The sequence below is a fragment of the Myotis nattereri genome (assembly GCF_964212035.1).
Source record: "Myotis nattereri genome assembly, chromosome: 6".
NCBI classification, from domain to species: Eukaryota; Metazoa; Chordata; class Mammalia; order Chiroptera; family Vespertilionidae; genus Myotis; species Myotis nattereri.
Window position 1 is genome coordinate 9,243,168 of NC_138081.1, and position 13,560 is coordinate 9,256,727.

General features: G+C 58.4%; 1 protein-coding gene across 1 annotated transcript; it reads right to left on the bottom strand.

The window, feature by feature from the left end:
- Positions 1-263: 263 nt before the first annotated feature.
- On the bottom strand, positions 264-13,146 carry BNIP5 (BCL2 interacting protein 5; the record flags this gene model as incomplete). The annotated part of the gene is made up of 12 exons (XM_081094668.1): positions 264-299; positions 2,791-3,033; positions 4,568-4,632; positions 5,462-5,593; positions 6,377-6,617; positions 6,923-6,984; positions 7,947-8,078; positions 8,993-9,272; positions 9,573-9,637; positions 11,032-11,160; positions 12,067-12,659; positions 13,109-13,146. The coding sequence occupies 12 exons, from the start codon at positions 13,144-13,146 to the stop codon at positions 264-266; spliced, it is 2,016 nt and encodes a 671-aa protein (XP_080950794.1).
- Between the last annotated feature and the right edge of the window lie 414 nt (positions 13,147-13,560).

Consider the following 13,560-nt stretch of genomic DNA (forward strand, 5'->3'; position numbering starts at 1 on the left):
CAGCAGTCGAAGCCCGGCGTCTCCCAAGTCCCAGTCCGGTGCTATTTCTCCCAACAGGGTGTGTCCGCCTCTCGCTCTGTGGGAGAATGCGTCGTGCATTCTCGTCTCATGGCCACGACGATGTGAGGACACGGAAGGCTGTCCTCTGCAGTCGTGTCTGGGAAGCAGCGGATTGGGACAATCATGGAGCATCTTCGGGGTCTCCTGGCAAAGCCACCAATTGCTTGGCTAGTTCAAGGGCACTTGAGTGCAAGGCACAGCTTTCAGTCTGGACTCTGGATGTCAAGACTTGTGACGTTCTGAGGAGAAAAGGAACATAGGTGTTAGCCAGAGCCCAAGGCGTCTGATAACAATAGGCGTCTCCTTCGCTCATCACCACACCACACCAGCTCCCCCTCCGGGTCTCTGCTCACACAGTGCCTTCTGCCCACAGTGCCCTCCTGGAAAACCAATGCCTGCCACCTCCTGGAAGTCTCCCAGAGCCAACTTGCTTTCTTGACCTCAGTTACCAGTAATTTGGCATGTAATTGATATTTAACTCTGTCAGCAGGGATCAGTCTGTCTTTTCCACTAGCAGAACCTTCCACAGGCCCTCACAGCATCTTGCACACTATCTACTGGTTGAATGAGTAGGTGGATGAATGAATGAGTGAAGGAATGATAAAACCAGAGGAAGGAATTAGGGCTACTGAGGATGTCAGAACTGATGTTTCCAATATCTTCCACAAAGAACTCAGATCGCTCTATAAACTATGACCTACAGGGCAAGTGACCTGTAATGCCCCATTCTCGGGAGAAGACGGTAAGGCTGAGAAAGGAGAGGTGTGAGGTCACAAGAAGTTCTCACCGGGAGAACAAGCCACTGTTGGGCAGAGCATTTGAATAACAAGCAGCAAATATGTGTAGCTTGTAAGACTGAGCACATGGCTTCCAAGGGTAGTTCATTCCAGGAGAGGAAGACAGAGTGTTTGAGTGATGGTGACGACATTGCAATGATGCTCCTGTTTCCCGGGGGGGCCATTAGGATGTAGAAGTTCTGGTTCTGTGTGTCCAACACCAACAAACAGAACATTTCTTTCCTTTAAAGCAGCGGTTCTCAACCTGTGGGTCGCGACCCCTTTGAGGGGTCAAACGACCCTTTCACAGGGGTCGCCTAAGAGCATCGGAAAACACATATCTAATTACATATTGTTTTTGTGATTAATCACTATGCTTTAATTATGTTCAATTTATAACAATGCAAATACATCCTGCATATCAGATATTTACATGACGATTCATAACAGTAGCAACATTACAGTTATGAAGCAGCAACGAAAATAATTTTATGGTCGGGGGTCACCACAACATGAGGGACTGTATTAAAGGGTCGCGGCATTAGGAAGGCTGAGAAGCACTGCCCTAAAGTCACACCCTCGTTCAGTAGCTTCTGCTCTGCAGATCTGGGCCCAGTGTTTGTAAGCAGGTTATTTTAAGTGGATTTGAAGGGAGTGGGGGAAGCTGTTTACCTGAGTCTTCCAGAGTACATGTGAAAGCTCAGATTTTTAAAAACATCCGTGGTGAGTGTTATTTCTAAATGGGAATCTCAGAGTCTTGGGGGAGGGGGAAGCATGAGGCAATCAGAAGAGTGAGCGTGGGGCAGGGGAGGGTCTTAGTCAAGGACCCAGGCCTGTGCAGGAGCACCCCCGGGTGCTCACTCCTCCAGCCCTTGTTTGATATGCAGCCTTACTCTGCTTCGTTACTTCAGTTTTATGGCAGTCTCCGATTGGGAAGCCACGCAGCAGAACCCATGGAACGATAAGAGGGTAGCTAAGACAGCAGCCAGTCCCATACCCCATGCTGGTATCAAAAAGCATGGAAGTGGCCCGGCCGGTGTGGCTCAGCAGGTTGCGTGCTGTCCCAGGCACCAAGTCGCCGTTTGATCCCCAGGCAGGGCACGTGTCCGGGCTGCTGGCTCGGTCTCCAGTAGGGGACGTGCAGGAGGCAGCTGATCATGGATGTTTCTCACTGATGTTTCTATCTCTCTCTCCCTTCCTCTCTCTCTAAAGTCAATAAAAACATATTTAAAGCCCTAGCCCAGCCGTGGGCAAACTACGGCCCGCGGGCCAGATCCGGCCAGTTTGAAATGAATAAAACTAAAAAAAAAAAAAGACCGTACCCTTTTATGTAATGATGTTTACTTTGAATTTATATTAGTTCACACAAACACTCCATCCATGCTTTTGTTCCGGCCCTCCGGTCCAGTTTAAGAACCCATTGTGGTCCTCCAGTCAAAAAGTTTGCCCACCCCTGCCCTAGCCAGTTTGGCTCAGTGGATAGGGCACTGGCCTTCGGACTGAAGGTCTCGGGTTCGATTCCAGTCAAGGGCACCTTCCCCGGGTTTCGGGCATGATCCCCAGTAGGAGGCAGCCAATCAATGATTCTTTCTCATCATGGATGCTTCTATCTCTCTCTCCCTCTCACTTCCTCTCTGAAATCAATAAAAATATATCTAAAAATATATTTTAAAAAAAGATGAATTCCTTTAACAAAAAGTATGGAAACGCACACAGTTGAGACCAGAGCCAAATGAAGGCGATGTTAATTATCAAGTAAAGCCAGTGAGGGTTTGGGGAGAGAAAAAGGTCACTGGTGTAGAACTGCCTCAGAAGGCCTCATCGAGGGGGTGGCACTTCCGCTGGACCCCAAAAGTCCTGAACTAGGCAGAGAGGGAGGGGACCGTGAGTAGATCCCGTCGTGACCCTGACCTTGTCAACCTTTTCGTCACTCGCGCCACACCGCGTGTCTCACCTGCGGGGCCTCCGTGTGTGGGAGCTGGGGGTAGCGCAGGCCCATCAGGCTGAGGGTGGCGTGCCCGTTCCTGCCAGCGTACTTGTTGGCCAAGTCGAAGGCAAACTGGTAGGGCCTCTCCGTGAGGCCCCTGCAGGGCTCAGGGGAGCAGGCGCCCCGTCTGTGCAGGGTGGCCGCCAGCTTTCTGAGCGATGAGTCTGGGAGCTGGTAGAAAAACTTCTTAAGGCTGGGGTGTCGCCTGATCTGGAAGCAGAAGTGAAGGCAGCCATCAGTGTTGTTGGCAGGCGACCCTCCCACCCACCGCCTCTCCCTCAACTCCATGCAGCCCGGCCGGCCTCATTGTCCCTGGGATAAGCTCCCGGTTCCATTCCTCCCCGCGCCGCTCAGAATCTGTTCTGCAAGGTCCCGCTGCAAACAGCAGGACAACCTGGGGGCGAGGGGCAGGTGTTTGGAGCGGGACAGCTGGGTTTAACCCTGGGGTGGGCAAACTTTTTGACTGGAGGGCCACAATGGGTTCTTAAACTGGACCGGAGGGCCGGAACAAAAGCATGGATGGAGTGTTTGTGTGAACTAATATAGATTCAAAGTAAACATCATTACATAAAAGGGTACGGTCTTTTTTTTCAATAGTTTTATTCATTTCAAACGGGCCGGATCCGGGTCCAGCCCGCTGGGCCGTAGTTTGCCCATGGCTGGTTTAACCACACCTACGCTGTGAGCTCTCGGAGCCTCTGCTTGGTCTGTAGGAACGGGAGGAGGATGCCCCGCCCTGATTATCCGGGGGAGGGGTTGATGAGGTGGTTTATGTAAAATGTTGTGTCAGCCTAGATGTTGATGAATTTTAGTTCCCACCCTACGCCTCCTCCTCTTACTACCTAAATGTCTTAGGTTGGGTCGTCGCCCCCAGCCCCCCAAGCCTTAGGGCGAGCAGAGACAGGTCTGGGGTACAGCTCATTTCCCCAGGGGAAATGATCCTGGGGAAACCCTGATGGGAAATGAGGAGCTGGGGCCGGATGGTAGAGCAGCCACACAGTCCCCTCAGGCACTCAGGAAACCAGCCCCGGAGCCAGGGACTGGGGTGTGTACCCACCAGCTCCCATCAGCCATTGGTGGAGGACAGCTCCTGGGAGGTGGCAGGTGTTCATTCTAACCTACCACGTGGGTGGCAAAGTGGCTCTGGGGCCAGTCCTCAGGCAAAGGATGCGGGCGCTTTGGGCCGGGCTACACGATGAGGTCAGGTACCTACAGCGTCCGCCACACGACTCACTCATCTGCGACCTGCGCTCCCACCAGTGACCCTTCAGGAGCGATCTGTGTGTCTCTCTGAGGAGACGGAGGTTTCCTGGCCAGGGAACCGTCCAGAGAGGCTGTCTAGCAGGGGAGGGACATCTAAAAGCCTGAACGAGCTGGAGGTCACATAGGTGCTGAGGGTGTGCCAGGACCTCCCCCAGCCAAGTCCATCCGGACTCGGAAGGAGGCTCCCGGGAGGTGGGACTTGAGCTGAGCTTCAGGGAGGACTCGGATGCGGTGGTCGGGCTGGCAGGGAGCCACAGGAGCTTTATATTATTTTGAACTAACCTGTATCTCATCTGCTAGCTGTGCGGCACTTTCTATCTATATGCACTAAACTTTGCTAAGTAGGTATTTATCCCCCAGTTTGCAAAAGAGGAAAGTGAGGCTCAGAGAGGCTAAGGGACACGCCCAAGGTCACCCAGACACAGAGATGGGGGTTGCTGAGGCCCCGGGGTTGGCCTCGGGGGGGACTGAGTGCTCTTACCTGCTCCCCCAAACGGCCGTCCACTCCTGGGAGGAGCGCCACCAGCTGCTGGATGACCAGCTCCTCTGGAAGATAAAGGAGAGTGGGCACGTGGTGCTGTCACACGTGGCTCACACACGACTGTGTCTAACACACAGCACAGGCTGGTCGTGAAGGGCAGAGGGGTGTCTTCCCCGAGCTAGCGCTGAGCCTGAGAGCTGGGCCTGGTTGCTTTACAGAAATAGAAGGGACTTTGGGCGGCCACGCTTCCCCCGCAGCCATTTGACAAATACGAAAGCTGAGCCCTCGATGTCCCCACCCAGGCTTCAGAGCAGCAGGGTCAGGAATGGAGCTGGGACCAGAAAGGGGGAGGGGGACGTCCTGGCTATGGATGGAGCAGCCAGGCTGTAAGCAGCGGTGTGCGGGGGCTGCTCAGACCAAGGGCTCATTGCAAATGGTCGGGGAGGCTGTGGGCCCTGGTTATCAACTGCTAGCAGTTGAAATTGGCCACAGTGGGGATATTTGTACCACAGAAATCTGCAAAGGCTGCAGCTCCGGCTTCCCTGCGTGACACCACCCCTGCCCTCCGCCCAGCCTGCTTGCCAGCACACCTCTCCTTAGGGGACCCAGAGCAAGCTAGGAATTAATGAAATCTTCGAGCAAACCCATGGTGTGGGGTGGGTGGGGTGGGTGGAGTGGGTGGGGTGAAGTTACATCCCTTAGAATAGGCTGTGTTCTCTGCCTGAAGAAGGCTCTGTCTCCAACTCAGCCCCGGCAGCCCCAGCTGAAAGGCTCCCCTCCCCTCCCTGCCTTCTAGTCTCCTGGACATTTGCCAGCTACCCTCCGGTTCCCTACTCGGGCTCAGCCTGGTAAGTCCACGGGGCACCGTCCCAGGTGAGAGCAGGTGGTACTAACTAGATTCACACGCTCCGTCCGGCGGAGGTCTCCCTTCTGGCTCGTGGCTTCTGGCCTCGGAGGGTGATTCTGAGGATCCGACTCGTCCCCCTTCTGTGGGCGAAGACTCCCGGAACTCAGGACCCTCCGGATCTGGGGCAAAGGAGCTGGTGTGAATGTGTTTGCACCAAGTCCTCAAGCGTGTCACTGCGCCCCGGGGCTGACAGCAGTGTCCACAGGCACTGGCAGGAGTGGGGCCTCTGTTCCCGGGTAAGCCCCGCCCCATGGGCTCACATCAGAGGAGTTCACGGGACTCTACCTGCCCCCTCCCAAAATCTTTCTTTCTCACACCAATCCCTTGGCCTCCTCTCTGCCCAGGAGGAAAACAAGCAGGCCTGCCAACAGGTCCACCAGGCGAGCTCACTCTCCCTGTAACCCTGCAGTCCCTTAGCCTGTGGGAACCTCACTTTCTCCATCTGTCCGATGGGAGTAGCAAGACGTCCTCGCAGGTTGTGAGCTGGTTAAATGAGATACTATGTGTGTGCGTGGCAGCGGTCAGGGGATCACTGGGCACCAGAGGTCCTCACTGGGAGCAGCGAAAGACAGCCCGGCCTGTGCTCCTCCCTCGGCCCTCGGCCTGTGCTCCTCCATTAGCGGGTGCACTCACCTAACGCACAGAGGCCCTGCTCTCCTTCCACCTTTGCTTTCAAATGCTGGAGCGTGTCGGGGGATGCGGGAGTGTGGGGAGTGGTGGGTCCTGCCAGCAGCCCGCCACTCTCCTTCCCCACGGCCCTCCCGCACCTCCCCGCTCTGTTCAGAGCAGAGAGCAAAACTCAAGACTGAACCAGAGGCCATGCAGCTGGCCAGCCCCTGCCCTGGAGGAAGCCAGGGGTCAGAGGCTGCCTCTGCTACCATGACAACAGCAGGCCCACTCACCAATGCTGCTGGAGATGGAGGGCCGATGGGCCCCCCCACACAGGGGCAGATAGGTGGGCCTCCTGGGCCGCCGGGACTCAGGGCTGGCGGCACCTGCAGCCCCCGCTCTCTTGGGCTCCTTGGAGCCATGCTTCTTATGGGAAAAGGCTTTGCGGAAGCTCGACTTCTTCTCTTGGGATTTCTTCCTGCAGGGTGGGGCCGGGTTTCCCGAGGCCACCTCTGGCTCCTGGACTTGGAGCTGCTGCAGGTGAGACGAGAGAGATTGAGTCAGGGCCTGGACTTGGAGGAAATTGCAAGTGAGCTGGGGAAAGACCAGCACCCCCTGGAACGAAGGGAGACCCATGCGGACCAGAGGGTGTGTGCGGCCCAGAGGGAAGAGCCGCTGATGCTCAGGGGGGGAGAGGGAGCCTGCAGGACGGGGAAGGAGGGGCCGGAGCAGGGCTCTGGCAGGATGTAGAGCTGGGGAGGGCAGGGAAGTGATGGTGCCAGGCAGGGACCCGGGTCCATAGTGAGGGTCAGGGCCTAGGCGGGGAACGTCCTCCTCACCTTCTCCCCCTCCTGGTCCTCTGCATCTTGGAGTAGGGCAAGGATCTTCTGGATAAATTCTTCTAAAAAAGGACAAAGAAAGTGCAGAAGAAAGTGTGGGTCAGTCTTCATTTCCTAAGGCCCCGGGTGGGCGGTTCTCCGGTCTCCCAGGTGCGAAGGAGCTTGCATTTGCGCTGTCCCAGTCCTGACCCGAGGGACTCACAGATCCCTCAGGCGGGGCCGAGGGCAGAGGCAGCTTCAAGGGGACACAGTCATGACCAGGGAGGACCTAGGGGTGCCCCCCCCCATTAGGTGAGAGGAAAACAGGAAAACGGCACTGGGCCCCTCTCCATTCCCCTTCCAGGCACATTTTTGTGAAAAGCAGACAAGGCAGAGGGGGTGGGAGCAGGCCTTTACGAGTATCCTCAGCACCCAGAGCTGACAGGGGTTCTGATTCCAAGCTCACCCTCCCCAGTCCCCCCCCCCCCCCCACAACCTCCCATGAAACAGTAATGATCGTGAGGGCATCTGCCATTTGCTGAGCTTCTCTCCTGTGGCCCTTCCCCCTGCCCATGACAGCTAACAAATGACAGCTAACGTTTATCAGCTGCGAAGGGGCACTGCTCTCAATGCTGCATGGGCATCCGCTCCTTTAGTGCGCCCAACAGCTCTGTGCGGCCGGCACTATTATTGTCCCCATTACACTGATGAGGAAACTGAGGCCAGAGAAGAAGCAACGTGTCCAAGTTGATGCGGCTGGAAGAGGTCAGAGCCCAAACTCAAACCCAGGCCCTAAATCACACCGTCTTCCCAGCCCGTGCCGTGAGCCAGTGCCTCCCTCGAAGCGCCTATGGCCGCCCCCCAAGGAGGGCGTTAAGCAGCGGAGGCCCAGACGGGGGGTGACCGCGGTGTGGCTGGGCGCCTGCCGCTCTCAGAGGTCAGGACAAGTGTCTGCCTCTCTGGTTCAGTGTCTCTTCTGCAAGTGGAGGGGTCAGGCCAGGCGTTCTGAAGGGACCCGGGGGGTGGGGGGGGGAGGGGTACTGACTGCACTCCGAGGCTTTGTCCGGCTGCAAGTCCTCTCCGGGCGCCCGGCTTCCTGTGTGGATGGGAAGCTCGAAGGGACTTGGACCCCCACAATCTGTGGACGAGGCCTCTTGGACTTCAGGTTCTTCCAAGTCTGAGAAGCAAAATGAAATGGTGAGTGTGTTTTGTTAGTGCGAGGCGTTACCTACTGCACAGATGCTCCAGGGCCTCCACCGTTCGCTCTGTGGCCAGATCACCGTGGAGTGAGCCGGGGAGTGAGCCAGGGTGGAGGTGAGCTGCTGGGCAGGGCCTTGCACGTGGACACCTGGCTTCCTGGGCTTACTCCCTCGCCTCCCTCCCCTAGCGACCTCACCCCTCCACCAGCCTGGCTTGATCCACTAGTTGGAGAGTACGTGCGTAGAATGAGTCAGCACTCCGGGCCAGAATCCCCTGCAGGAAAACCCAGTCTTTGGTTCAAAGCATTGCCCCTCCCTTTAAAATAGGCTGCTCCCGCTGACACCCAGGAGGTCCTTCACCCTCTGGCTCTGGCTCCATCATTGATGGGCCATGACCTTGGCCACTGTTTTGCCTCCCTAATGATCAGTCCCCTCATCTGTAAAATGGAGGTAATAAAAGGCTGAGGGCTCATTGATCTAGGTCCGCAGCGGGCAGGTGTCCTAGTTTACAGGCGAGGAGAGGGAGGCACGGAGATGGAGGACGACACAGGAAGCACAGCCCAGAACCCAGGCCTCCCGCCTCCCAGTCTCCTCCGTCCTGCACAGCTCCCCGCTGCCAGGTGTGGAGGCTGGGGTGCAGAGATGAGGGCGATGGGGGTCCCTGAATACAATTGCCAGTGGGGGCTTCACGGGTGGCCTCGGCGGGGAGGTCTGCTGTGTGGAGGTGGCCCGCTGGCACCCCTCCCCTCCCCACGGCCCTCCCCATGTTGCTCAGAGAAGAGCAAAGGTCACAACGGGGCCGGCTGCTCTTCACGGCCAGCTCCGGCCCTGGGGAAGCGTCCAGAGCTGGAGGCAGCTGCAGTGTTGCTATGGTAACCGTGAGCCGGCTCACCAACGCTGCTGGAGATGGAGGCCCGGTGACCCCCGACGCACATGTACAGGAAGCTGGGCTTCTTGGACGGCCGGGACTCCGGGCTGGGAGCATCCGCAGCCCCCGCTCTCCTGGGCTCCTCGGAGCCCTGCTTCTTATGAGAAGAGGCTCTCCTGAGGCTGGACTTTCTCTCCTGGGATTTCTTCCTGACGACGGCTGGGGCCGGGTTTTGTGGGGCCACTTCTCGCTGAGAGCCTTGAAGTTGTAGGGGGCATGGGAAAAACTGGGCCAGGTCCCTGACCTTGAGGAGAGAGGAGAGCTCCCTGAGAAGCAACTCAATGGCAGCCATGTGCTAGGGGGTGTCCCCAGGCAAGGGGGTGACAGAGTCCAGAGCAGGGGGCTGGGAGGCCTAGAGGGCAGGCAGGGCAGGTAGAAGGAGGAGAAGGGGGAGGAGAGAGCAAGGGAGAGGGGGAGTGGGAGGATGAGGAAGAGGGGGAGGAAGAGGGGAAGGAGGGGGGAGGGGGGAGGGGGAGGAGGGGGGAGGAGGAGGAGGAAGAAGCATGAAGCCCCTGGGGACCCCCACCTCTCCTTGGCTCCTCACCTCTTCATCCCACTCATCTCCCACGTCTCGGAGCAGCTGCACTATCATCTGAATGATAGTGTCCTCTGGAAGAGAGTGGATTCCGGTGAATCTTTCTAGATGCACAGAGCGCGCTTCCTAATGACTGTGCTGGACTCTGAGACCAGCATGGGCCTCCTGTGTTGAATGGGATGCCCTAGAGCATCTCCTGAGGCCTCAGACATGGCGGGAAGCACCAGATCCCAGGGCTGCTCCTCTGAGAGGCTGGGAGGTCCACGGGGGAAGGGCACTGGGCCAAGGCATGAGATTTCATGCAAGACATTGCAGGTCAGTCCTTCAGACGTTCACCTGGTGCCCTGCTGTTTCCTCAGAACGCACAGATCTGAGAATATCTGCCTCGGGTTGAGCAAGCTGTGTGATCTTGGGTACATTTCCTAATCTCTCTGGGCCTTCCTCTCTTTCCTGTGAAATGTGGATCGTAATCCCTGCTCTGCTTCCCTCCGAAGGCTGTCAGGCCATCAAATGACGGGCTGCGCCTGGAAATACTTTTCAAGGCTAACGCTGACCTTCCAACCTGCAAAATGCCGTCGGAGAAATGGCTGAAAGGGTGCCGGCCTGGCCTCGGGTGGGGTTGGAGGACGGAGGGACTCCCGCCACAAGACAGACAGCCGGCCGATTGATGCATAACCACGCTACCCAGTCTTTGCAGAGAAGCCACAAACAACATCAGCCCCGGCCACTCTGCAAGGACAGCGAGCCCACGGCGGCCCCTGCTAGCTGCCAGCTGGTCCCAGGACATCCGCAGACTCTTCCCCCCCCCTTAGCCCCCCCAACCCCTCCCCTCTCTTCGCTCTCAGTTAGAAACCCTGCTTGGCTTTCACTCCCCGACTCTGTCTACCTGCTGACTCCCTCTCAGGTGAGAAACAGCATGTAAAATAAACACCTGGCACAATGACCAGCTGGATGCCTTTTACTCATCCCTTGGTGGGCCGAGAGCTCCTGTTTCATAGCTTTAAAAACATTCCCATTCTGTACAGGCAAGTAGATTAATGGGGCAGCACTGATTTTACTAGGGCCAATGCCAGGCGTGTGGGTGTGTATGAGATGGTCCTTATTTCCTGGGGACCTGGGCTCGAGTATTTAAGGATGATGCATTATTTTACTTAAAATGGTTCAGCAACGAAAGTACACACACACACACACACACACACACACACACTCACACACTCACACACTCACAAAGCAAATATGGCCAACTATATACATAAATATATACATAGATTCTATCTTCCTCTCTTCTAAATTCCTTTTATAAGTTTAAAGAGAATAGCAAAGAGTCCCAGGCTCATTAGCACATAATTCCTGTGACGCCCTTCGTGGAACCCTAAAGAGCAACGAAGGCCTAAGCTGTCCCCCCCACCCCCCCCCCCACCCCGGGCAGTCCCCAGCTGCGGCCAGAGGACAGTAGATTCTCACTCACTGTCAAGCTGGTCAAGCTTCTGGGGCTCCTCCTCCGGCCGGCGGCCCGTGGCTTGGGAAGAAGGCTCCGAGGCCCCAGCCACCCGGCCCTCGATGAGCACGGACTGGTGGGGACCAGGGTCCACCCCAACTGGAATGAAGGCAGAAGCAAGTGAGGGTGTGTGTGGGTGGGTGGGGGTGGGGGGCGGCATGTCAGTGCCATTCTCCTGACTTGGTTAATGGACACAAGGAAACAGCTCAGCATTCGCCGCAGGAGGGCGCTGCTGCAGCCCGCTCTGGGCCTCACCAGAGAACCAGGAACCCAACGAGGCTTCCATTCCAAGAGGCCGCCTCAACCCAGACCTTTTTCCCCCGCCCCCAACCCATCCTGGGCCTCCCTGCGTCTCTTCTCCCCAGGAAGCATGGGGACTTTGAGCAGAGCCCTCCCCTCCAGGTGCCCAGGGGGGGGGGGGGGGGCTCAACTCCAGGAGCCGGAGTCAGGAAAGGAAGGCACCTCGAACCCGCTCCCTCATTTTACAAATGAGGAGTCAAAGGCTCCAGAGGGGGCAGCAACCTGCTCAAGATGACACAGCAAGTCTGTTACTGCTGGTGCCACGTCAGACCCAGCCCCCAGCACTGGCCCTGCCACTTCCCCGACACCCCCAGTGCTCAGCCGAGGACTAGTGCGGAGGGCGGGCGTCCACCCTCGCCTCCCTCCCGGCCTCCCGTTCCTCCCTGGCCCATGCTCCTCGAACAAGAGCCCTTCACAGGAACAGCGATCATTATGGGGCACTTTCCCGGGCCAGCGCTGGGCTGCGGCCACCCCGTGACACAGCAACTGTCATCATCTCCACTTTATGGATGGAAAAGATCAAGGCTCAACCACACAGCTGGTTGGCGGTGGAGCTGGTCTGAGGGAGCTCCCAGGGGTGGGGCTCCTGGCAGCTGTCCCACCTTCCGCCCGTCCCCTCTGTTGAGCGGTTGGAGGAGCCGCTTAGAGCACCCTAGTCCTGGGGTGGGCAATGGGGTTACCATAGAAACGGGTAGGTCTGCTCACCTCTGGGTCCTGGGCCCTGGCTGGCCTCCTGGGAGCGCCAGGCAGCAGCTGTGTCCTGGCCTCCGGCTTCCTGGCCTGGGGGCCCCTTGGCGTCCCCATCCCCGTGCTTCCTGTGGCCATGCTTCTTGCGGCCGGCCTTCTTGTCGTGGGCTTTCTTCCTGGGCTCCGAGGCGTCTGCGGGTGGGGGCAGGCCCCCCTTCGCCCTGGCCCTCCTGGCGGCCTTGGCCTCGGCCTCCTCGGGGCCTGTCCTCAGGAAGAAGTTCAGCATCATCTTCAGCCACCCCTGCTGGCTGCGACCCTGGGCCTTGTCCTTCTTGTCCCGCGGAGGCCTCTGCTCGCTGGTGAGCAACTCCCTGGCCGCCTCCAGGCTGAGGGCCTCGGGGCCCGGAGCCTCCGGAGACCCTGGGCCGCTGAGGTGCCGGCTGCCATCGCGGGCCCTCCCCGCAGGCACCCGTCTGGGGGGCGTGGCGGGCAGGGAGAGGTACTGGCCTTCCCGGGACTCCGGGTCCCTCCTGGGCTTCTGCGACCTGTCCCAGGACCGGGCTCTTCTCTGTGAGAGAGGCTTCCTCGGGCCCTGCGGAAGCTCCATGATGCTGCAACCAAGACCAACAGCTCCTAGGAGAGGCCGCCTGCCGCCCAGGGCCACCCCCCCACTAACGCCAGCGGCCTCAGCTCCCAAAGCTCGTCCCACTTTCATTCCTCAACAACCCTGAGAGGAAGCGGTGTCCTGGCCCCACTTTCCAGAGGAGGAAGTGAGGCCCAGGAGGTCGTGCCCCAGATCTCACCGCGCCCCCCACACGCCCCCCGCCCGCCCCCGGACAGCTCAGTGCTCTCATCTGAACTGGGCCAACACCTGCCTATCCACCCCAGAGGCCGTTAGGAATATTTCACCGGACAGCTCAGTAAATGGCAGCTGCGTTCTTCCAGTTGCTCAAGACAGAAACGTGAAGTCGCCCCGTCTCCGCGTCTCGCTCAGTCCCCACATCCACCCACCAGCACAGCCCGCGGCTGCCCTTTCAACCACGGCCCGGCCTCACCCCACCGAGCCTCCTCGCCGCCTCCGCTGCTCAGCTGGACCATTCCTCGCTGCTCGCCTGCTCCCGCTGTCCTCTCCGCCCCACGCAGCCTGGCTGCTCAGGGGGACCTGCTTCCAGCCAGTCCCCCCGAGACACAGCACCCCCTCACTGCAGGGAACCCAGCCGCTCCTGTAAACGTGTTTATCGCCTTGGCGGAGAGTGGTTTCAGAGCAAAGTCCAGTCTGCTCGGGAACACCCAAGTGACCTGCTGGTCACGGGACCTCGGCTCAGAGGTGACACATACCCACGCACCAGGGAGGGCACAGCTGACGCGAGCTACTGCGGAGCCGGAGTGGAGTCTGCGTGTCCCCCGAGCTGCCGCCGCCTCTGGTGGATTACCTGAGCGTACAATGGCCTCCTCTATAGGCCATCCCTCACCTACTCACCCGCTGGGGGCTCTGTCACTGCTCGGGCGCCG